This window comes from Crassostrea angulata, chromosome 7, assembly GCF_025612915.1.
Source record: "Crassostrea angulata isolate pt1a10 chromosome 7, ASM2561291v2, whole genome shotgun sequence".
In the NCBI taxonomy this organism is placed as follows: domain Eukaryota; kingdom Metazoa; phylum Mollusca; class Bivalvia; order Ostreida; family Ostreidae; genus Magallana; species Magallana angulata.
Window position 1 is genome coordinate 86335 of NC_069117.1, and position 26925 is coordinate 113259.

The 26925-nt window shown below is 34.7% G+C and overlaps 1 protein-coding gene and 2 pseudogenes across 1 annotated transcript; 2 read left to right on the forward strand and 1 right to left on the reverse strand.

Moving 5' to 3' along the window:
- The first annotated feature begins 5899 nt into the window (after positions 1-5899).
- Positions 5900-12777, forward strand: LOC128155888 (uncharacterized; annotated as a pseudogene).
- LOC128155889 (uncharacterized) lies at positions 7277-10129 on the forward strand (annotated as a pseudogene).
- A 140-nt stretch (positions 12778-12917) lies between the features above and the next one.
- LOC128192592 (uncharacterized) lies at positions 12918-14747 on the reverse strand. Its single transcript, XM_052865384.1, is given in 4 exon segments — positions 12918-13269; positions 13322-13384; positions 13842-13981; positions 14712-14747. Coding segments are annotated over 4 exon segments (591 nt in total).
- Positions 14748-26925: the final 12178 nt, after the last annotated feature.

Here is a 26925-nt window from a genome sequence, read left to right on the forward strand (position 1 = left end):
AGAGCGGGGGTATCACTAGTGAGCATTGGCTCACAGATATCTTGTTGAATTTCCAAAAATAAATAGGTCAAATGTATGAAAAACGAATTCCCATGATATAGAATCGAGGGCTTTTTCAAAGTCAATTAACATAAGTAAACCTGGAATATTGTTTCTTTCGGTATAGTTCATTAGATTATATACTAATCTGATATTTTCACCTATGAATCTACCTTTCAGGAATCCAGTTTGATCTCTGCTAATTAATTTATCCATGTATAACTTAAACCTATTAGCAATACAGCCTGATGCAATTTTATAAATAACATTTAAAAGGCATATTGGTTTCCAATATTTTAGATACTGTTTAGATTTATCACTTTTCGGAATGTAGGTAATCATACCCAATTTGTTGGGCTCTGAAAAATGCTTAACTTGTTTTGAAAAGTTAATGGCTCGTGTAATAAATGACCCCAGGTCATGCCAGAAAAATTGAAGTATTCACATGTAAACCCATCAGGACCTGGTTCATTTTTCATTTTCAATATTTTTGTGAAAGGATAAAACTTCATTTTTTTTGTTATGGGCCCTTCAAGACTAATTGACTCATTTTAACCTTATTTTGGCAAGTTACGAGGCATAAAGCATTCAGTTTGTCATTAATTTCACTTAAATCTACATATTGCTCTCTTTTTTGGTATAAATTCTGATAAAAGCATTTTGTTTAATTTAATATATCAAATTGATCATATAGAATAGATCCATTATTTTTAACAAGTTTTGGTATTTGCTTATTGATATAATTCCTAGATTCTAGTGTAAAGAAATATTTACTAGGTTTTTCTCCTTCATCAATCCACTTTACTTTTGATCGTTCACATTGGCCTTGAAACTTTTTTTTCTTATATTTTCGAGCTCTTTCTTTTTAATACTATATTCATTTATATTCTGATCTGTTAAATTAAGCTCTTAGTTAAGTATGTCCTTTTCCATTTGTTTTTCTTCTTTATTTATTTGTTTTTTCTTAGATGCTGCAAAAGATATTGATTTACCTCTGTGAACAGAATATCAAGGAAGGTTTGATCAGTAATTGTAAATTGGATAAATCCATATTTTTAAACAGGTGAGTCAAACTCAGAAGAAAACATAGAAATAAAACCAAAAACGGTAAAAATAATGTTTTCAAAATCGCAACAATAATCCGTAAATTCTAAATGTAAACAAAACATTCTTTGTATATGACATGTCACGAGACAAAAATAAACTCCTCCTAAAAAAGATCACGTGATTTATTTTGACATTGACGAGATGCAACTGAGTTGCAATTTCGCAAATGTCCCTATGCCCTCAATCCTCAGTTCTCAACCCGAAGTCTCCAAATTAAATGCTCGATCCCCAAATCACAATCCTCAGTCCCCAACTATAAACCTTAAGCCCGCAACCATCATTTTTGATCCCCAAACCCAACCCTCAACCCATAATCGTTAGCCTTCAACCCTCAGTCCCCGAACCGCAACAATCATTCTCGCTCCCAACTGCCGATCTTCAATCCCCAATTCCACACTTACAAATTTCGGTTCCCAACTTTTTATCTCCCAGTCCCTAAACACTGAGTCTATAAAGGCTCACTTTCAAATCTGCAATCCACAACCCTCAGTCCCCCAACACACACACCATAAATCACGTTATAAATTAAGATTCCGCAATTACCAATTCGTACTTGTAACACTTTTATCAATTCATTATAATTCTTGCTTAGTATTATGATATGCCCTGCTTAAAAGATTGGAATTGAGAGTTGTAAAGTTAATATGAATATTGTTTTTATTTTAGTTTGCTTAGGAATACAGAGCGATGAGTGAAGATCAAGACTCAGGTAAGTCTCAAGTTTCATCAATGTTTCATGTTTGAAAGTTTTTTTTATAAGTGTACAAAAACACTAGCATTGTCCATATCACAATGCATCATATTTTGATAGGGAGAACACAAGGTGTCATCTTAAAACTAATATGCATGTCTACCCCTTTCTATGATATACAAACAGATAAATAAACCGGTTTATCTATTATTTTACTCTTGTCTCTTTTCATAAGCCTAATCGGCAGAGAATTAATTTTTCAAGGATTATATGGTATCTAATGTGTTGGATGTATGTCAGGTTTCATGGACAGGCAGTTTTAGATGCTTAATAGTATCATAATATAATTTCAAATGATATTTTAAACAAATAATTCACATGAATAGGGGCCAATGATTTGGCATGAATTTCAATAGTAGAAAGGCTTCAACGTTACCTATCTGGAATGCAAATATTTGAAAATGAAAAAAAATACGAACGCCAGTATTTTTCCTACATAAATCAAAACAAATTCGATATTTCTTTCTTACAAATGTGTTATTTGACTCAAAAATACAATTGAATTGTGTATTTTTTCAGAGGATGCACTGCAGCTTCTGGAGGTTGTGGAGACCTACATCAAAGACATATCAAAAGAGTTCAAAGAAGGGCTCGCCCAAATAAAAAAAGAAAATGACGAGGTCTTAAATTCGTTATTAATGAAACTTTCTGCAGTCGAAGCGGAAAATCAAGCACCACACAGAGACGTGGAACGGTTAAATAACAATTAGAGGACGTGAAAATGGGAATCCCGAAAGAAGTTACACCTAATTTACAGGGAATGCCAATCTTCCTCCAACCGTGTACTCGGCACCAAATAGTCATCACCAATAAAGACTTAGAGAATTTGGAGGGGATGGATTTAGACTTAGGTAGTACTGAAGCAGAAACTACAACACAGGAGGTTGTGCCGTCCTGTAGCGCTAATCCAAGCCCTAAAATACCAGCGTCAACGAAGAAAAGCAAATTTTTCTGGAAGTGGAATTCCACTGCAGAAGATTGGCTCCATGAAAAACGCCGCCAAAACTCATTCAGCAGAAGTAGGTCAATTAAGAGCAAAATTCTCGAACGGGGTATCGCAGAGAAACTGTGGACAGAGAGTGTCACATGGAGCGTCAGAGTTTATAACAAAATTGACACAATATGCAAAACGAACTATTAAACCTGTTGCATAAAATCAGGTTCCACATAAACTGTCATTCTCTGGTCTAAGTAAGACAATGACATTAGTTCGGTATAGTGTTCACGTTGTAGCTGTCCTTTGAAAGTTGATTCCAAATAGTTTAAATCTATGCACCATGCACTTCTTTATTATTGATTACATTTATTTTAATTTCTTATTGGTAAGTAGCTAAATAAATAAATGTTGACTAATATTCACTGTTGTTTTAAAGTTAGATCAATTCGCATTTTTTTTTAAGTTGCAAAAAGAATCATTTGTATTTTTTTTCTTAAAATTATAATTGTTTATTAAATTCAAAATCCTGCCTCCAACAGGGACTTCAATCTTTTAACTCTGACATCAACGGGAGACCCACTAGTTGCTTAGCCTAGTACCCGTAGCCTTCCGAGTGCAAGCACGAAGGCCTGGAATCCCCCGTCCAATGGCTGCGCTCAATATTGAATCCAACATGGCGTCTAGAAAGGTAAAATAACATACACACACTTAAAGTTAGACATCTTTGGCCTTTTCTTGTTGGTTCATATGCGAATCCAATATATAGTAAGACTTGATACAACATTTTCTTTGCTGATTTAGCTTTATACGGTCCTGAACCATCGATTGAATGTCCGAACGCGAGTATTAAGCGAGCCCTGTATATCGCACAATATTAACAGTGATACATATCGACACTTTTGCTCATATATCTCCTCATTTTTTAGGTAGACAAACTTTTTAAAAGTTATTTACAGGTCATGATAACATACAAAACAACATACATTGCATAGATTCAATGGAATGCCTTGGTGTAATTGGATGGCACACTTCATGCTTCAGAAGTTTATAATGGCATTTGAAGAGGTCCAGGTTCAAATCCTGGGGGTATTCCGCTTTACTTAGTGTATGTCAAGCCCCCGATCTGGATGATTATGGCTGATGATAACATACAATGCATAGATTCAGTGGAATGCCTTGGTGTAATTGGTAAGCACACTTCATGCTTCAGAAGTTTATTTTGGCATTTGAAGAGGTCCAGGTTCAAATCCTTGGGATATTCCGCTTTACTTAGTGTATGTCAAGCCCCCGATATGGCTGATTAGTTAGTTATGATGTCCATGTGCATTGCTGTACAGTATAGTTTGTTGTGTGTTTTAATCTTAGACAGAGGAAAATTATGTCCACCAATGTTAGGAAAAGTTGCCCTTATTTATGCATGTGGAACATTCATACACTAGTACATGTAACAGCAGAACGACGTGCAAAGGGACACTCAAGGGGAAGACCTACGGTCAAGCATAAAAAAAGCCTCAGTGGTAGGACAAGTTGTAACATATTTTGATATTAAATATTTCATATACTGATAAAAACACTAACACATGCAAGTTCATGCACTTGTGTTTCTTTGAGCACTGCAGCAAATTTATGCAGCAGAGTTTTTCTGTTTCATTTCAATACACAGGAGGAAATACACAATCATTTTCATCAATGTCAGGAAAAGATGCCCTCGTTTATGCAAGTTGAACATTCCTACACAAGTAACAGCAGAAAGAGATGTAGAGGGACACCTACCGGAAAGACCCCCGTTCAGGCTTCCAAAAAAAGCCCCAATTGCAGGATGATTTGCTATATTAAATTATTTAAATTTTAAATACTGCATGTATACTTAGTTATGTATGAATATATATATATATATATATATATATATATATATATATATATATATATATATATATATATATATATATATATATATAAATTTCATGCACTTGTGAAAGAAAAGAAAATAGGACGAACCCAATTAGGATTCCTATCAGGGCAACTTGAATCTCTAGTCAGGTGTTCTTTTTTCTGCTATCTTGCTACTTTCAGATAAGAAAAGAATAAACTGTGGTATAATGAATTAAAGTATTCACTCAGCCACACAGCGAATATCACAATGTTCATTAAGTTCTCTTTCAAATAGTCTTCCAGATGGAATGATGAAGAGAAAAATTATGTGGCTTGTTATGTGCAGGAAAAAGTTCCTGATTACCCTATTTCCAATGACTATTGGAAAAACTGCTCAAGATATGAATGCAGACTTGGGCACAAACCGAACGAGTGAGGTTATAAAATATATGAAAGTACTGTGTTAAAAATATGATTAAAAGGTTTCAAAATATAAGAGCTAAAGAAACATTAACCAATTCCTGATCCTGATAATGAATAACAATTTGTTGAAAGAGATTCTTTATTACAGTTAAAATCTGAAAATTTACAAATGTATTGTGAAAAAGAGCTACTGGAAATTCATAAGAGGCAGTTCCAAAAATTGATTCCCTACTGTTGCTCTCGTAAAGTTTTTTTTATTAACATATTCTTATGAATGCAATTTATATTACAGGTGCTTCCTGTAAAAATTTTTACCGGAGATTTATTGCCTCGGACACCTTACATACCACTATATCTGAAGTCGAGAAAGAAATTTTTGCTAAACCAATAGAGCAGGAAATTGACCGATACTGTCAAACTGATCTTTCATTTCCAGATATGAGGTTTTTTTCATGTTGTATGTGTTGCGAACAGTATAAAGTTAGGTTGTTCAGTTGGGTTATTAATTACTTGTATTAAGACATAGTGCATTTAAATAACCTTAATAGGTTGGCTGTACAATAAAAAAACATGTACATGTAATGTTGTATGTGTCGCAAACAGTATAAAGTTAGGTTGTTCAGTTGGGTTGTATTAAGACATAGTGCATTTAAATAACCTTAATAGGTTGGCTGTACAATAAAAAAAAAACATGTACATGTAAAATTGAATTAAGCAGTGAACACTCATTTGGAGTTTTCTGAAATAAATGAAATTGCTTCCATTAAAAGATGAATAATATGCCCCTATTATCTTTTGAATTTGACTGTTTTAGAACTACTTCTACCCGACCAGCTGAAGTTATTGCTGACTGTGATCATTTGTTGGAGGAAGGGACAATACCACAAAGACTTTTAAAATGTGCTTTAAATCAGACAAGACCCTTAGAAACAGAACAGATATCTACTCAGATTTTAAAGGGAAAGAAATTCTTAAACTCATCACCCTACTTTTTTGTAGTTGTAATTTATTAGACATTTATAGGGCAATCCTTGAAGTAAAAGCATTTAAAATGTGCTTATGGAAACTCTTCTTTGCAAAAATTTAATAAAAATACCAAATATATGTGTATCAAAGTACACAGTTATTTAAGTCAAATTGATTTTGAAGCCTTGAGGAGTTTTCAGTGGGAAAAAACTATTGAAGAAATGTATGTTCAGCAGAGGCAGCTTCTCCAGGTCTTGCTGACTGTTTGTACAAGCAATAACAAATCTGAGGATGATGAACACTACATGCATGTGGTAAAAGAAGTAGGACTGATGTATGGCATTCTCATGAAGAGGAGATGTAATTCCCTTTCAAGAGTGCAACGAGTAGTGTCAATCTCCCTGGCTGATGAACGAGTACACTAGAAGGTAAAGAAATTAACATATGAATACTTGTTATTGTTGAAAGTTCTCATGTTTAATTAAAGTAGATCCAGTGTTCGGTGATGTCACACTTTTTTGTAAAACTTTGAATTCTTTAAAAATTGTGCAAGGTAGTTTTATTTATTTTATGTGAATATAATCACATGGATGTAATTAGAATTATTGGTAGGTTCAAGATATTTTCGCACTTAATTTCATCCTAGATTTCCAAATTTTTATACATCTTATCTATGCAAAGGGGAAATAACTCTTTTTCTGACTTTTCTCTCAGTTGTATGTCTAAATGCAATGGTTTTTCTAATTCCAACGATAAATTCTAAAATATTTTTGTAATTTTAGTTTTCTGATAAAGTTGACATTAAAATTAAACAAGAAAAACAAATTTCTGCCTACAAGATTTTACTTTTAACAAAAAAAAATACAGTTTTCTGATGCTAAAATATGCTTTAGTTTATGTTTATCTGGCATGTCAAAAAGTGTGATGACATGTATATTTTTTCTAACAATTGATGACATTTAAGTCTATTAAGTTGAAATCAGTTCGGTTTTTCAACTTTCCTCAGAGAATTTTACGAGTATGGAGCTACCTTAACTACTGTTGAAAGTTCTTATTTTCACAATTTTTGAAATGTTGTTTAAAGTTTTCAGGTTTGACAATTCTTGCTTATTTTTTCCTATTTTGCTTATTCTATTCTTTCCAACAGTTATTTTTATGCACTGAGGCCACACCAATTTGATTTCTTGGTCGACGGATCCGCGCGCACGTTCCTTATGGCTTTTTAAAAAATAATATTAAAAAATAAATCCCGCATCCGGAAATTTTCGTTCCGTTTTCCGCTCCATTTTTCGGTTTTTATTTTAATATTTTTTTTATTTAGTCATGATTGCGCTTGAAATCAAAGCTTTTTTATACTGCGTGTGAAAGTCTCGATTTACATTGAACATTTCTTCGAAGTTTCGCTGTTGTTTACAAACGTTCAAGAGTTGTGGTCAGAATAAGTGATCAGGAAGGTACTGACTTATTGGCAAATACAGTCACCAACTTTTCGGGGGGTAAATTCTACGATGAAAAGTGTGTGGAATCGAAAGACATTATCTTGTCTGTTGACTCGATTGTGCAAGTTCGTCTGCGTGAAGGACAAAATGCCCAATTCATCATTGCAGATAATGCTGATATGGACGTTTCAGAAATAACCTCTACACTTAATTGTAAGTTTGTACAATTTATTATTGCACAGCAACTAGCATTAACCAGCTCCTCAGCATGTAAAGAACCTAACCCTTGTTAACACTTGTTAACCCTCGATTGAAGAGAATGAAACTGAACGATGAACATTTAAAAGTATACACAGGCATTCCAGATGAAGAAATTCAAGCATCTCTTGATGTTGTTAGTCAGGTCCTTAATTCCACTCTCACTGTTGACATGTCTACGGGAGATTTACGTAAGGTTAAGAACTTGCAGGTAAATAAGACCATGGTAAATTTCAGGGTTGGTCGGGAAATACCAGTGCTGGGAATTACCGGTGGTAAATACCGGTATTTCCCGTCCCGGTAAATACTACTGTTTTCCACTAAACTGGGAAATACTGGGAAATACAAATTTATAATCTTCATTTCTTTAGTTTGTTCAATGTAAAACTTATGTTTATGATAAAAGATATTAACAGTAAGCATCAAAAACCAATTTATTATACTACCCCATTTCACTCTCAGTTTATAAATCTTAAATTCACCAGATCACCTATTTCAAAAGATTTCTATAGCTGTTAATGTACAAATTTTAGTCCAGTTTTTTTTATCTTCAAGTTTTGTGTTTTACAGATTTATAATTCAAAGCACAAAATAAACTGTTATAATTACTGTAGGTGTTGCAAGTAAAAATTCAATAACCACACATGTTGTTTTAATAAATAATTACACTTGACAGTTTTGTGCTCCTGTTTTGGGGAGATATATACTATGAGTGGGGCTAATTGGAATCTTATTAGGTGTGTTGCATACTGAGGTAGTAACACAGTCACACTTTATTTTTCACAATTTTCTTGCCCCATTTTCATATTCACCAAATAACCAGAAAATGGAACCTTTGATATCATGTTTATGATAACTGTGTAGATGCACCTATACATGATTAAAGCCTTAAAAACAAATTACAATGGTATATGAATAAACCATGTTTTGAGTATTCATAAGAGATAACCAATGCATTAATGACCAGTCAAAACTTGTTAAAATCAAAAAACATTATAAAATGTCATTGCTGACAAGGTGTACTATTGTCTACATCCCTTCAGATTTAATTAAGACTAATGTCTTAAGTATGAAGTACTATAATATGTAGTTGTACTTTATTTCCCAGTATTTCCCGGGAGATACCAGTAATTCCCGGGAATTACCAGTATTTCCCACCGTCCTGGGAAATATGAGTATTTCCCGCTTTTTTGCCAACCCTGGTAAATTTACTGAACTCTTCAGGATTTATTTTGTACGGTATCATGTATTTACCATTGATAAAAAAAAATACATCATATAAAATAGTGTAATTATAGTAATATATTAAGAAAAATTTCAAAACCATTACCATGGAATTCTTTATAGTACTTTGATATTTGAAAAATAGCTATCAATGAGTAGAGAAAAAATCCATGGAGAAGTTTAACACTAATATCGTCATATTTTTTGCAACACAGTTTTTATAGAGATAAATTATTATATACCAGTAACACCTGCATTATAATTTCAGACCTTCTTGGCAGACCATGGAAAGAGTAGTCACTACATGTTCCAGTTGAAAAAGTGCAATAACTGTGCCTATTGCACAGTTATTAACCCCCAAGGCTTCCTGTTGCTGAATTCCAGAGTTTGCATTTTCTGCCGGACCCTGTTCCTGGAGGAGATGGCCATTATCAAGCCTTTGACGAGGTAGGCTTAATTTTTCATTCAAAGGATTCCGAAACATATTAAGATCCGATAAAATGAAAAAGAACATTAAAACCGTTCATGTTAATAAGGCATTGAATTAATTTCATGTACTTTGTTTATGGGTAATAATATATGATTCTAAAACTATCAAATTTATTAGGTGTATGGACAAGTAACAGGCGATACATACAGGCCGAGTGCTCAAGTACAGGATGATCCTGCCACTGCCAACCACAGGTGTAACCGAGATACATTTAAGACCCAAAAAGTTCGTGATGTTATAAATTTATTGTATGTGGAGAGTGCTCAAAACCAAGATGTGTCTACAGTGATAAAAAGCTTACCCGTGAACAAGTAAGTTATTAGTATTGTATGTTATTGGTGGCTTCACTGTCTCGTTTAGCAAGCTTAAGAGGCCTTCAGTACCTGCAGTTTTTAACTACGCTAAATTTAAGTTGATATTAAAGTAGATATGTGAAACTTTTTTTTCATGATGTCATGTTATTGTAGGAGGAACTGTTGCTGCGTTTAAAGGAGGATCATGTTTACACATGTGGAGACCCCATGGTAGCAGAGGATGTGGAAGATCCAGGCATGGTTGGTCGTGAGGCCATAAACTGCACAACAGAAGTGGAAACAAGTTATTTCTCAACCTCCTTAAACCACTACTTACCTCCAGTTTGTGTTCACTGCGGAAGTGTTGACAGTCTTTTAGATGATACAGACCCTTACATTTCTGGCTTATTTGAGCAATATTCTATTGTTAGACCCATATGCCAGATTTGTAAAAATAATGGCAAAGATGCAAGAACACGGGGGGAAAATTTCTGCCCAAGAGGTGCAGAAGATAAACTGTTGAATGTTGTTCATGATGAAGTGAAATTGTAACAAATAGAACAGTGTGCATTCTTTGCTAACAATTTATTTCATTATTTTGTCCGAAGGTAAAAGCTGTTCATATTGTATACATGTGCCCAAAATACATAATTTGCACCATTATTGTTATATAATTCCAGTTTTGACTAATAGGGTGTGAAAGTATAATCTGAGACATTGCACAGTGGTTTAAGTACTGTGAAATAATGATTTTTACATGTATTTCAAAGAAAATAATGATATTTTAAAATAAAATGTAATCGCTCGCCTTTTTTTTTTTTGATGTCGCTCCTAAATTTTCAAATTTCAGTATTTTAATTTTAAAATTATTAAATTGCTCGCTCGCCCCAATATTTTTTTGACTCAAATCCGAAGACCAAGAACTCAAATTGGTGTGGCCTGAGCAGAATTGATATATTTTATCTACATTTTAAATACTTTTCAGACAAACCCTGCTGATGTTTATCCTGTTCTTTCAAAGATCCATTCAATCATTTACTGTGCATTCTTTGTACTTAATGATGAGTATGCCTTTATATGATGAAATTGGATCTTGATTACTAATTATATGTTTTGTATTAAGTAAAACTAACTAAAAAAATTATAAAAAAGTGAGCATCCTCTTTCCTTTCTTTTTTAAGGTGTATGACAGATTGCAACCACTAGGGATCACAACATCCCACTATGTCATGCTTCGAACACAAAAACAGAATGGAGGACACTACACTACAACTCACAACTTATCAATGCTGTCCAGGAAGGCCGGAAATTTCGATTCATTGGAGATAATGTGAACTTTATGATTGATGTTAGTCATGAAAGAGAAACAATGTAGTAACATATGGAACACTGCCATTATTCAGCACAGCAACTTCAACCTACTTTCTACTGCAAAACCACAAGTGCCATTGTTAAAGCTAGGACCAACTACTTATTTACCTCAAGAAAAAGACTGGGAGAATATTAAAAACTGCTACATTGTTTAATTCTTGAAATTCTATGTAAACTCTACAAGTATTTAAAGGATTTTATATCTGTCAAAGAGAACATTAAACAAAAACTCAGACCAGATGACTACGACATCTCTGAAGTCCATACAAGTTTTCCCTTACCAGTTCTGAAAAAAAATGAACAGAAGTACTCCGATGTAATAGAAATCTTGGACTTTTATGAGAATGTTGTAGAAAATATGTGTGGAGGAAACAACATTTTGATTCATATAGGGGGATCAGCTTACAAGAGAGAGGTTCTCTGGTGCAAAAAGGCTCCGTGCAGCATCCATCACACCAAAGGATAGATTCGAACATCTTACTCCAATTACATTTGAATTTGTCCATTTCCAGATGTCAGTATTAACTCTTTTCTACAAACTTCTCTACAGAAAAAGTGGTACTGCTTTAGGAACACTAAATGCGGAGAAAATCACATTGGGAAGGACCAAAGCAAATGCAGACGATGTAAAAAATCATTACAATGATTGTAAAGAACTCGCAGATTCCTTCTTTTCAGGTTATGTAATTAATGCTGTTCTGCATTTCTTTGAAATGGAAACGATCAACTCACAACCTAACCATGCATTTGCAGCATTAGAGATTTCCTCTGCAACAGAGGAAGAAAAAGAGAGAGTTATTGTTAAGTTCTCTATGAGAGTTCATAGAAATCTCATACTGAATGAGGCTAAAGCTAACCTTGCAGAGCCAACGAACTTTTACCAACAAGTTACATATGTTCTTCCTGAAGGAGGAAAATTGATATTGAATGTTCCAGTTACTGTTGATAGGTGTGTTTCGGAAAATAGAAATGACTCCGTGTTAGGTTATGGAAAAACTGTTTTAGAAATTGGCCTTTTATATCAGTGTTTAAATCTAAATATCAAGATGCCCAATCGAGAAATTGTCTTATCACTTATGAAATATATCATGTGTGTTTTAAAAGGGAACAATAACCGATCCAAGTATTTTTTAGAAATATTAAGATTCCTTTTCTTGCGAACTTCCCTGCTGGACCTAAAGACTGCTAAAGAAACATTCCATGGACTCTTTGTTAACCAGAAAGGCAAAGCAGACACAAACATTCCAGCTGATCTACATATGGAACACTTTGTGAAAGAGATAAAAGAGCATCTTAAGTCTCTTCATGCAAATATGACAGAGTCATTAGTGCAGTCTCGATCGTCTGCCACAGCAGGAATGAGACAAATATCAGCAAATTGTGATAAAACAACACAAGTACTTTACAGAGCTAAACGACATAGCACACCTTCCTCAGAAGAGGATGAGCTCAATATCATTCATAGGCCTTTTGAAAATAATGATGGTCGTAGTCTTCAGTGCTATACAAAACCACTTAAAAGTCCCCTTGCAAATATTAATTTTGTACACTTGCAAGAATGGATCAGGGGTCATCAATACGAGATTATCAATGACTTTGGCATCTAATCTGGTAAGTGAATTATAATTCAATATATAGCCAACTCACTTTTTTAGGTCACTTGAGTTACTCAAAAATGAAGACAACTGATTTTTTTCATTACAAGTACTCTAATTATGTGCTGGAAAGCAAAAACGATTGAAAGGCATTATAATGACACACTTAATTTGATAATGGTACATAAATTTTCTGCATGTGCTTGATTCAAACCGAAATCCTTAATGAAAGTGTCTGTTTCCACATATCTTGAATAATTGTGGATGACCGATTCTATTTGGTAAGGGGATATCTCCAAGTTATTTAATATGTTGTAATCCGACAATGATTGTCGGTTGGAAGATTTTAGCTCTTGCCTTAGAGGTAAAAATCATTCATTTAAGATTGGATTACAAATGTTACAGCAAAAAGTTGCTTTATTTTCACTCTCACTGGTGTCATCCATAAATCCAAAGTAATCATTAAGGATGTTTCTCATACAAGTTGATTCATTTCGGCAGAAAGACTTCATCGTCTTGTTCATTTCTGGCCTGCCTGCATCACTGTTGTTAAAAAAATAAAATTGCTGTTGCCTGTTTCCCTGTTCTGCCTGTTCTACCCACTTGCTGAATATAAGCTGTTGGAAGAAAAACTTGTTCGATTACTGTGATACTATAAGTGTTAACATAGGATATCATTTAATTGGAATTATCAATCGAATCAGTATTGAACTCAAAACCAATTGGAGCCATTTGTCAAATAGAAGTATCTAATATGTAGCAGGAGAATGACATTTACATAATAATTTGTAGTTTGTCCTTTTTCAGGATATAAATATTTTTTAGCAAGAAACATGAAGACTGCATTTATTATGTTTTTAATTTTGATTGCATTAAAAAGAGAAGTGAAAGACCCAGTCAGTACAAAGCCTTAAACCATTCATGCTTTACAATTACACAAGCACGACTTTCATTCATCTTGCATGCTTTTTATTAAATAGTTCTTGTTTCTTCCCTTCATATTCAGATAATTCTGATAAAGAATAATACTTATTTCTATACATATTAAGATGATAAAATTCATTAAAAATTTAGTTTCAATACTCTTAGGTGGACCTGCATGCACAATTCTTTCCACACGGCCAAAATCTGCTACCATCGCTAGGACAGAAGAAGCCAATATGATCCTTAGAGGGCTGTCCTCTGAGGAAATCTGATGAAATATCAATTCTGATAGCTGATAGTAGAAAATCAAATTCAATTGTTTGAGCCCAGTATCACTATTTTTAATGATTTACAATAGCATCCGACATCTTGAAAATTTGGGATCATTCGATCAAGTTCAACCATTTTGTTATAAAAAACAATTCATAGCACTTACATCTCTAAATATTCTTTTTACACCATCTTCATAAACAAATCATATGTTAATTTACAAAATGTTGTGGGGACCTTGTTGAATTTGTCATTCTTCTAGTTTACTTTCAAGTCAAACCTGTACAGTGATTAGCTTTACATATTAATTTTTCATGTGAAACTGTTTAAACTAAGGATTTCTTGTGTGATTCTTGTGTTATTAGCAAATAATGTAATTCTGGTTGTAAAGCGGCATTTCATTGGATAGAAAAATTTAAATAAAATTGTATAACCTGGTTTGCAGGTCACAAGACACGTCACAATGCACCAACGTCAAAATCGTTCTAATCCGCTTGATGTTATGTTTGAATTTTTAACAGATTAATATCATTTTTAAAAGTAAAACAGACTCAATTTGTACAGTAAATTACAGAAAATTAAATTTTAAGGAATGAACTCAATATCTACCCAAGTTATACTCGTATAACCTGGGTTGGAGCAAATTACGCTTTTTTATAATCTGCTTCGCGGATTATAAAGCATAAATTGCCCCAACCCAGGTTATACTCGTATAATTTGGGTAGACATTGAGTTCATTTCTTTATTCTTACATTTTCACTCCCATATTCCACAGATGCATGATACATAACAACTCTGGCATTTTCTGGATTCTTCTTCCCATTGTTCACCAAGTTCCACAAGACTCGACAAGCATGTTCATAGGCAAATTCTATATAGTTCAGTGATGAATTGAAATACACAATAGTCAGAAGAGTAGTACCTAATTTAACTTTCAGTTCATTGAATAAGACATCCAGAATATGTCTGTAGGACAATGTCACATCCTTAGAGCTTGCAGGCCTTCTTAAAACAGTAATTGAAATATTAGGCTTCACTGGAATCTCACAATGGATCCTACAGTCCTTCAGAGATAAACAATTTTTGATATCAGTCTGACCTTTGATGGAAAGTGTACGTTGCCGAAAAAAAAAGAAATGTTGCCTCAGGAAGCACAGCTCGAAGTTCAACTAGTTTACTGTATTCCGGACGAAAATCATCTCCCCATTCCAAAATACAATGGGCATAATCAATGAATATCACAACTCTGTTCTCTTCAAAACATCTGCACTGAAAAAATTTGTTCACTGATGGTTTGCCTAATATGTTCTCAGGGTGGCAGTATATAAAGCTAGAGGAGAAATGCCCATCTGTAATTGCTTTGCACAGATTCAGCTCTTTACTCTTTAAGTTGTACAGCCATACCGTCTAATTTGCTTATTTGCTGATTAATAATCACATTGAGTGGCTCAACAGCTATGACTTTAGTGTCCTGCAGCACAAATGGAATAAGCTCATAAATCAAACTCTTCCCATAACCCGTTGGTAATGCTGCAATGACATCATGTCCATTCACAACATCCAGAAGGGCATTATTTTGTCTAGGCTTCAGATTGTCAATCTTGCAACCAATTCTTTCATTAAATTTTACAAGTGCTTTGTTAATGTCATCTTCATTAAGCTGTTAAAAAAATTAAAATACATAAGAATACCAATTAAAAAATATTTTTATTTTTTTTTTATGAATTTGTGAAATCCAGTTCATAATTTAAAGGTTTCAACCTGCAGCCCTTCACTTCATTACTAAAAACTGCTGGCATGCAGTGTACTAACCAATTATCCAAAATCAATCCAAGTATTTTGTTATGATCATAATTATGAATACCGAAAATACATAAAATTGCAAGCGGAATACCTCCAGGATTTGAACCTGGACCTCTTCAAATGCCATCATAAACTTCTGAAGTATGAAGTGTGCTATCCAATTACACCAAGGCATTCCATTGAATCTATGCATTGTATGTTGTTTTGTATGTTATCATGACCTGTAAATAACTTTTAAAAAGTTTGTCTACCTAAAAAAATGAGGAGATATATGAGCAAAAGAGTCTATATGTATCACTGTTTATATTGTGCGATATACAGGGCTCGCTTAATACTCGCGTTCGGACATTCAATCGATGGTTCAGGGCCGTATAAAGCTAAATCAGCAAAGAAAATGTTGTATCAAGTCTTACCATATTATGGATTCGCATATGAACCGGCAAGAAAGGCCAAACAGGTCTAACTATAAGTGTGTGCATGTTATTTTACCTTTCTAGTCGCCATGTTGGATTCAACATTGAGCGCAGCTATTGGACGGGGGATTCCAGGCCTTCGTGCTTGGGAAGGCCTCGGGTACTAGGCTTCTAGTTTTTTTGCAAGGAGATTAGCTCTAGTTAAGAATTTGTATTTTATCAACATTAATTGAGAACCTTGGAATTTATCCGAATCAACAAGTCTTTTGTGGCAGTTAAAACACAGTATATTCCTTGTTTCAAAACCTTTTTAACTTAACAGATAACATTAATTTTACCTTATTCAGTATGAATATTAATAAAACATATAAAATTTACATGTATACATTATTTATTATTATTATTATTATTAAACACTTATAGAGCGGCCTGTATATAAAACTCTAAGGCGCTGTACAACATAAAAAGTAAAACAATATAGATCACAGTCTATTTAAAGGTCATAAGCTTTTTTAAAAAGAAAGGTTTTCAGTTATTTCTTAAAAATTCCTAACGAATAACATTTTCTTAAAAACGGAGGAAGGGAGTTCCAAAGGGTAGACGCTGCTTTTTCAAATCGTCTATTACCATAGAAAACTGTTCTTGTTGATGGTACAGCTAAAAAATTAGACGATTCTGAGCGTAGGCTGCGCGGTGGTACGTACGGCTGAACTAGATCTCTCATGTAAGTTAATGATTCACCGTGGAGCGCCTTGTATGTATAAACAAGGGTCTTAAATTCACACCGGAATTCAACAGGCAGCCAATGCAGTTGGATTAAAACGGGACTTATATGGTCAAATTTTGAATTTGATAATGTTATGAGCCTTGCTGCGGTGTTGTGCACGCGTTGAAGCTTGTTCGTGAGTTGTTTATTGGTCCCGACAAGCAAGCATTCCCATAATCCAAGCGAGATGTCACAAACGCATTAACAAGCGTTTTGCATGCTTCTTCGGTTATGTTATTTCTAATGCGTCCGATGTTTCTTAGATGGAAGTAACATGACTTAGATAGTTCATTGCAATGTTTTTCCATTGTTAATGACGTATCAAAGTATGTTCCAAGATTCCTAACAAAGAGGGTATTATGGATGGTGTTGTTTCCAAATGAAGGACTAAGACCTTCAATATCAGCTAATCTGTTCTTAGGTGCGAATACCATTAGTTCCGTTTTTTCCTGGTTCAACTTCAGCAAGTTTGCGTTCATCCAGCTTTGAATATCGTTGAGGCATGTACTTAGACGATTGGAAATGTCGTTCCAATTATAACGGGGTTCGACCATGATGTAGATCTGTGTGTCGTCTGCATAGCAATGATAGTTCATGTTGTTTCTGTGACAAATTTCACCGATTGGTTTCGCATACATACAGTAGATCTTGGGACCGAGTACCGAACCCTGGGGTACACCAATCCTGAGAAACTTTGGTTCCGATAAAGTTGAACCAATCGAGACGCGTTGTGACCTATCACCCAGATACGACTGTAGCCACCGGAGGGCCGAGCCAACTATTCCGTAAGAGTACTCGAGTCGACGAAAAAGTATATCGTGGTCAATGACATCGAATGCCGCAGATAAATCAAGCATCAGTAGCACAGCACAACATCCTTTGTCAAGGGAAACCGCAATGTCGTGATGGACACCTAGAAGGGCAGTCAATGTGGAATGAGCCGCGCGATAAGCAGATTGCAGATTGTCATGTACAGTGTTTGAACTGATGTGATCTTCGATCCTCTTTGCAACAACTTTCTCGATGATTTTAGAAATGAACGATAGGTTTGAAACTGGCCTATAGTTTCTCAGACACTTTTTATCGAGCGACGGTTTCTTAAGAAGCGGCTTAACGATTGCTTGTTTAAAGTCATCTGGAAAAACACCTTCGGCTAGTGATTGGTTGACGAGACACGTTATAATTGGTAGTACATTTTCGATGCAAGATTTCAGGATTTTCGTAGACATCGGGTCCAATTCGCAGGACTTTGAGGCTGTTTTCAACACAATTTTCGAAACTTCTTCGGCAGAATTACTTGAAAATTTTAGAAGCGGGGTTCCCGTAAACATTCTGTCTGCCCATAGAGTATTTAAATGGTCGTTAATATGGTTTTTCTTTTGAAAAGGCTTCGTTCGAATTCCAAGAATTTTCGCTTCAAAAAATTCAGCAAATTTATCTGGCAGATTTGATAGGTTGTCACAGTCTGGTAAGACAATTTCGGATTTATTTCGGGTCAGATTTTTAGCTATGCGGAATAACTGTTTTGTATCATTTCCGGACTCTATGATTTTAGAGGAGAAGTATTCTTTTTTGTTTTGCGTAAGTAATGCGCTGTACCGTAAACACTTGTCTATGAACATTTGTTTATGCACCTCCAAACGAGAGAGTCTCCACGTCCGCTCTGGCTTGCGTTTCGTTTGCAGCAATTCCGTCGAGTACCATTGCGTGTTTGGTCGCAAAATAAACTCCTTGGTACGAATGGGGGCGTGTTTGTCAATGGCATCTCGGACACAATCGTTGTAAATATTCACCAGGTCGTTTACAGGTGATGTACGTAATACGTTTTCGGAAGGATAATTTAGATCATTTTTAAAATTGTCAATGTTCATATTCTTGAAATTCCTCGATGTCACGGTTTTCCGTTGCTTGGGCGGTTTCGAGATACATTACACCGTGTTGATTCCTTTGTGATCACTGTAAGACACACCTTTAGAATCACATATGAACGTATCGTTGACTTTCGGGGGACTTTTTAGGATATTTGTACAATCTCTCGTTATAACAACATCCAGTATATGACCAGAAACATGTGTTGATGTTTTTACATGTTGTGTGAGACCGTACTCTGATAGCGTACTTAGGAATTTCTGCGACGACCTATCATTGGCGTTATCAAGATGAAAATTAAATCTCCTGTAATGAGTAGTTCCTCTGTATCAATTACATGAGAACTGATATAATCTACCCATTCATTGAAAAACGAGGACGGTGTTAACTTATTAACTTTTGATGGAGGTGGTCTATATATTACACAGATCTGCAGTTTAGAACCATTGGTAGACATCGTACACTCAAGATGTTCAAACTGTGTAAACGTTTTATTCATATGGTATTTTGTCATTTTTATATTTTTCCGAAAAATGATTGCAACACCCCCACCCTTCAGGTTGACGCGGAGATTATGTATCACATCGAAACCATTAGGTACAAGATCTTGTAGTACAGCGTTGTCAACATCAGTCCCAAGCCACGTCTCCGTGAGAGCAATAACATCGATATCATCAGAGATAATATGGTCACATATAGATATTGCTTTATTTTTCACTGATCTACAATTTTATGTGTACTGATTCATTGATGGCACACTTTTATGTGGAATCGAACTTGCAATCGGAATGAAAATAACGCTCGCCGAGTTAACGCTATGACGTTTTTTTCTATTCGTTCTCTGATGAGTAATCCTTGTTGGAATAGAAAAGTTCAAGCATACACTCAATAGTTTTTTATCAGGTGAAATTTCAATAAGATTTCTTGAAATCACACACCTTTGATGACCGCATAAATTAATATTTCTATGACAAGATACAACTTTAATACATTTAGCTACTCTGCGTCCACCTTTAGATCCGCGCCTTGTCGGTCTGAAGTTAAACGGCCAACAAGTGTTCACGTCTGCAGGTGTAAATATAAGCAACACAAAGAACAAGCAGAACAGCAATAACAAATTCATGGTTGATTGATAACGATGTTGAACCTGTTTGTATCAAAAGTCTTTCAAATGTGAGAAATACCTTGATATGTTGCCGTCCTTACACTCAGAATCATATCATAAAATCCCACACCAAATATGAAATTACTATTTTCAGTTAAACTTCCAATATTTCACAAAAACTGCGAAGCGGGAGCTGCCATGTCATAGCACTCACCGACCACCAAGCTAACTTTTATATGATGATTGCACAAAATAACTTGACTATGGAATTTAATATTTTAAACATTTATAAGTTCCTTTTGGCATAATGATAAGTAGCCTTTCTTTTAAACCTTATCAAGTCAATTACAGATTATTATTTAACTCGAAAATATTTTGCTTTAAATGCAACAAATGTTCTATCTGGAATGTTTTTTCTGAACAAAGAGATTGATAGCAATGGTAAGCTTCTTGAACGCTCTTAAAGTTGTGTTGAATCACCGCATGAAGACATTCGATTTCCTGTGGGCTCCATCACCCTGTAAATCCCGCATGTCTTCCCTTTCTCTCAGTGTAGTGTACTATTTCTAGTTCAGACGAACAATCGATGGATATACCGACGAATGATTCAACAGGTTCATTTAAGAGTTTTGTTGTTTGTTCATCAATCGGTAATAATTCATCCTCTTTTTGGGTTTTGCATGGTTCGGTTGGTTCTGGAAAGGCAAAAGGAATGCTTTCATGTAGCCTATGCGCCTTGAATGTTGTAACAGAAGATATAGTATGTTATGATAATATTTTCTTTCTTTTTAACAATTGTTGCACATTGTTGCATTCTGCCTGGATAGATGTATGCAATGTATGTAATTTTCTGAAATTTACGAACCAATGATTCTGTAGTAGACCAACGCAAGAGAAATAACTTCGATCAGGAAATGACGATTGAATTTACTGCTAACTAACCGTGAGGCAATTTCTGGAATCCATGGAAACACTAAATTGCCCATCTCATCTTTGAAGGTGTTAAACTTGGAAGAATGAACAAGATCGTTTCTTTCCATGTAGTTTATGATCTCTAGTGTCAAAATGACATAATCGTCTTCGAATATTTCACAATCTACATCAATTATCTTTAATAAGTAATTGGAGTTCCATACGAAACGTTTATGGCGAGATTTGTCTGTTGTTCGGCAATCGGGAAAGAATTTAAGTTTCAATCCTTGTACACCTAAGCGCAAAATGGTATGTACATCTCTACCAATTACATCCATCAAAACCAACGCTCTTTGAAATGTGTAAGTTCCTTAAAACTATCTCTAATGGCTAAATGTGTACATAAAGCAGTAACATTTTTGTTCTCCCTGACACTACGTCCCATTGAGGACATGTCCCTTCCTTCAGCGAAGCCAATAATGACCTATCGGTTTTGACAATCGTTTTAGGGCCTTCTTAAATATCGCGCAAAAGGAGTAGCAAAGACCGCATTCCAAGCTGTAAGTCCGTTGCATGAAGGAAATCAAGAAAATTGAAAAAATGTTTAATTCGCATTAGCCGCCCCATGTCATGTGTAATGACACCAAATAGAGGCGGTGTGGACATTTCATCAAATGCAAAGGACGTGCAATCCTCTAAGCATAAGAATCCATTCTCCCATGTCAAATTTCTATTTGGGTTCTGTTGTCCTGGTCCAAGATTTACTGAATATAGTCCAGACTTAGATGCATTTTACCGTCCCTTTCAAAATATCTCATTTGCACACTCTAGTTGAAATGTTCTCCAAGCGGGAAAAAACCACCTTTATATCCGTTGAATGCCAAATTCGATTCCAATTCTTCGGTCAGAAAAGTGCCAATTGATCTAACTATTTGCACACACGATTTAGATTTGTCACACATTCTCTAATTGGTATAAGCAATGGATATTCTGAAAGTCATTCTGTTAAATGATCTTCGTTAAATAATTGCCATGGAAATAAGGGATTTCTCTTCTCCGTTCCACAAGAAACGATTTCCACCCGAGAACTAACTGTCCTCATCTTCATATTTTTTTTTAACGAATTGTGTTTATATAATCATTTGCTGGTTGCCTATTGTCAGTGTTACTTTTTTGGCACATTAATCCTCCAGACACTACAGACTTATAAACGGGATGAATAATCTCATTCATTAAGTGTGGTGTGTCTGCACAAAATTGCACAAATGTCATATTCTCCGGATTTTGACAGTCTCTTCACTTTAATAGGTATGTCAGGATTTAGACCGTCAAGATTAGATTGATAATTTGCACAATCACGGAAAGAGAGTGCACCAGATATAGTTCCTCTCCTACCAATGATTTCCAAAAGCCCGGATCTAGACCAAAGTAAATTCGTTTCTATTATACTGGACGACAAAGTACATGCAACGTGTACACTGATTAAATTATCATCTGATAAAAACATATCAAGGGGAACTGGTTTGGAGGCTCTTCAAAGGGTTGGGTTAGGGTTAGGGTATAGGGACATATGCGAAATTGCAACTCAGTTGCATCTCGTCAATGTCAAAATAAATCACGTGATCTTTTGTAGGAGGAGTTTATTTTTGTCACGTGACATATGTCATATATAAAGAGTGATTTGTTTACATTTAGAATTTACGGATTATTGTTGTGTTGATTTCCGATTTTGAAAACATTATTTTCACCGTTTTTGGTTTAATTTCTGTGTGTTTTCTTCTGAACTTTGACTCACCTGTTTAAAAATATGGATTTATAGCAAACTGGAATAACACTTCACCACCGATCTTTTGAAGGTAAGTATATCATAATACTAAGTAAGAATTATTTAAGTTAATTTCATTAGTAATTATTTTATTATTAAGAATTATATTCGAATGAACGTGGAAATGATTTGAAAAATAAGCAATTTAATGTTGGGATTTAAACCTTTAAACGGTAGAAAATGTTTATAAATGCTGATGTTAATAGGAAGTTAAAAGAACATTCAAAGTAAAAAGTTTAAGCACGCAGTTGATTCAATATTTTTCTATCGTAAGAACAAGGCAAAGTTGGGACAAATTTTCCCGAATCACTTTGTGTAGCATTGGTCTGAGATTCGGAAGGGACGTCCGTCGAATTATTTCAGTCTCGACGAATCTCATCTCGCTAAGATTACTCTCTAGCTACGCCGGAGATTGCCATCATTTTACAATTCATTTAATGGTCGAAAAGAATTCGATATGAATTTTCAAGATACATTTCCTTGTTGCTTATTAAAGCTGATTGGTCCGATTTATTTGTTATTACAGTATCAAAATGTTTTCGATACAAACCATTTATCGTAGAAAGTTATGGACTTTCTCCTATTTACACCAGCAGAATCAATCTCCTTTCAAAGTTAGAAATATTCAAAGTAAATAAAAATAATTTCTCTTTGGGCAAACGAAAAAACAAACCAAAATGCATCAGGGGAATGTTTAGAAAAAGAAACCATTTGGTTTCGTCCCCCGAATGATTGGGGTCATTCAACACGCATGCTCTGCATCGATTGTAAAGAAAAAAAACTTCAGAAATATTGGCGAACAAAACGTACACATGTTAATTTGTAATTTGTCTGATCATTTCGACCTTTATTCAATGCGATGACAAAGTCGTAATACAACCATACCCGTCTCGTCGTCAGGGGTGAAATTTAACATGAGGCGAAATAACGCGGTACCCTTTTATGTCCTTTGTTTTGTTAGCAATAATGTGTACGTATTTTTCTTCATTGAAATTTGGCTTAATTGACTGGGAAAACTACTGCAATGTCTATTATTAAACATATACTAAGCATAACCATCGTTTAAAAGCGTGCATAAAAATTGATATAAAATCGGACCAAGCAGCTTTAATGAAACGATGCATGGGGAAATAACATTCATTTTAAACATAAAAAGACATGCACAACGAGCTGAAATTGACAGTAAACAAGCAACCATAAAAATTAAAGAGACTGAGAATAACTAAAATCTAATCCTCTAAATCAAAAGAATTTCAAGAAAAAGTCTTAAGATTTTTTCTGATTACCGAGGGGTTCTATATCGTGCCAGCACCTACCATAAACATTATAAACTGAGTTTTATGACTGGTATTTTTTTTGTACTTTTGGACCTTACGGGGGATGACATTGAGACTCTGAATTTAGGTGGGCCGTCAGGAATTTCGCAAAGCATGCACTGCTGTTAAGATCAAATTCGTTTGTATGGCCTTATGCGTCTTTTCTGTGTCCAATCCGTGAACTCTCATTTGGTAAAGTGTTGCGATGGTCACCTTTTCAGAGTGACCAGCAAAGTTTCCTTTAAACCATGCTGTTATGTCCGCCGTCACGATATGTCCGCCACTTTTTTGAAAAAATCGTCACGTTATGTCCGCCATCACGAAATGTCCGCCACTTTTTTGAAAAAATCGTCACGTTATGTCCGCCATCACGAAATGTCCGCCACTTTTTTTTAACATCGTCACATTATGTCCGCCTCCTTATAAATTTCATTATTTTTACTTTTAATCGCCATTTAAAGTTCGATGTTACGAAATATTCGTCAATCTTAAACATAAATAATCATAATGTCCGCCGTCACTGAACATATTTGCCAATAATTTTAATCAATATGAGCGACACATTATGTCCGCACTGATGAAGGTACACTTAAAAAAAATCATATTTTACAATTAAACATGTCGGCTTTGTAATGTGTTTATTTTTACTTTAAGATTAAAAGATAATCAATACTACTTCTTATACGAAATGTCATTCCCCATTTAGCATCTAGGATCGAGTCTTTCAGGTAATCCATATCCCTCGAAAATTAATTTTAAAATAATCAAGTGAATGAATCATCCAATAGAGAACGTGCTGATTATTGCAACTGGCCGCAGGTAGACACACACATACACTTCGACCCCTGCTGCGACCTGTGACAGGTTGAAGAGAAGAATGAAGACTATCAGGTAAGTGCCACATAATTAATTTCGTGGTGTGTAAAGTAATTAAAACAATTTGTGATTACAAGAGTTAATGTTTTATTAGTAACTTTATATCTTTAACTTTAAGCCTCATAAAATTTCAAGCAGAATGTGAATGTTTATAAGGCAACGATTTCGTAACGGATCGTGTAACTTCAACTTCACTCAATTTATCTAATTTAAAACATTTTCATGATTAAAAATATGGATATCTTCACTTATCTTCTTATAGAAGGGATGAATTTAACAATCATTAAGTTATTATAATGTTTAGTCTTCCAAGACGTACGCTTTAATTTTCATTGTCTGGTTTTTCTTAATTTCTGTTTTTAAGTTTTCTTTCATAATTATAGTTTCTTTTATTTTTCGATTTCTTTTATATGCCCAAACCTAATCTCCAAAATGGCGCGATACAGCCCGGACATCGTTGTCGTTTGTTTGGAGGGTAACGACCTTTCCAGTGGAGCAGAGCCGTCTATTGTCATCGACTGCCTGATTAGCCTCTTCCACAGAATAAGAGATTTCGCCCCCGACAACCCGATATTTTCTTCACGGAGATAGTCTCCAGGGGAAAATTCCGTTCTTCTCTACAACGTTAGGAATTCGAAGGAAAGAGGAAGAAAATCCTTGGCAGAACCTTCATCAGAATAGACGTCAGGTTTCCCAGACACTATCTACCGGACGAAATCCATTTTAACGACGCTGGGACTGTCATATTCCTGCTTTCCATAAGCAAGACTGTAAAAAGTCGCTCCTTGGAGTAGACAATAAACGGCCCTTTTAAGGGCCTTTCACATTTTTCGAAAAGCTACCTCTTAACAGCAATCAGAACATGTCTAACAACGGCCAAAAATGGCACATCCATCAAGTTACAAAATCTCGAATTCCTAATAAAAACAAAAAATTCATTTCGTAACATTTAAGACACCAACGTCTGCTTTCTGGTCCATGTACGACGTAATACAGATTTTGTCATCTATTTATCCTTATAACTATTAATAATATTTATTTAAACGTACATTCCTGTTGGCGGACATTTAGTCACGTTCTTTCACAATATTTAGCGTGGGCATAATACGATTTCTTTAAAATTTAAATGCGTCGTACATAATGTAAAGACTTTTAGAAACTAGGCAACCTTTTTTAATTGCGAACATTATGTTTCGACATACATGTACAATTAGGTAGGCTGACATTATGAACAACGTTCACAATGTTTAGCGTGGTCATAATACGATTTCTCCAAAATTTCAGTGGCGGACATAATGTTACGACTATTAAAAAATAGCACTTTTTAAATGGCGGATAAAGTGTTACGACTTACGATTGAAACATACATTTGTGTTAGGAATCTTTTTAGCTTGGTCATTATATAATCCCTTTAAAAATATAACGGCGGACATAATATTACGACTTTTGGAAAATAGGTGAATATTTGAAATTGCTTATATAATGCTATGACATACATTACAGTCGGCAGACATTATGCCACAAATTTTAGCGTGGTCATAATCATTTATGATTTCTTCAAAAGTTAATGCGGCGTAACTTTAAAAATAGGATAACACTTTTTTATGTCGAACCTAACGACTTACGGTTTACACATGCATTCATGATGGCGGACATTATAAAATGACATTTAGAAAATTGGAGTGCACTAAATAATGTCGGACATAAGATTTAAACATGTATTCCTGTTTGCGGACATTTTGTCCCGATTTTTCACAATTTTTAGCGTGTGCATCGTGTGCGTTAAACGAACTAATAGTCTATATAATGCGGCGTACATAATGTTCCGACTTACGATTTGAACGTGCATTCCTATGTGCAGACATTATGCAATAAATTTTCTCGTCGGACATGATACGATCTTTCCAAATTTTTGACGGACATACGTTTCAACGTATGGAGATAGTGTGTACATTTATGTATATTATTTAATACGATCAATGTAAATTACAAAAGAATGTGTATACATGCATAAAATTCTCATTCTGAAAATAATTTCAGATCAATAAATGGCAAACATAATATTACACAATGGGATAGCA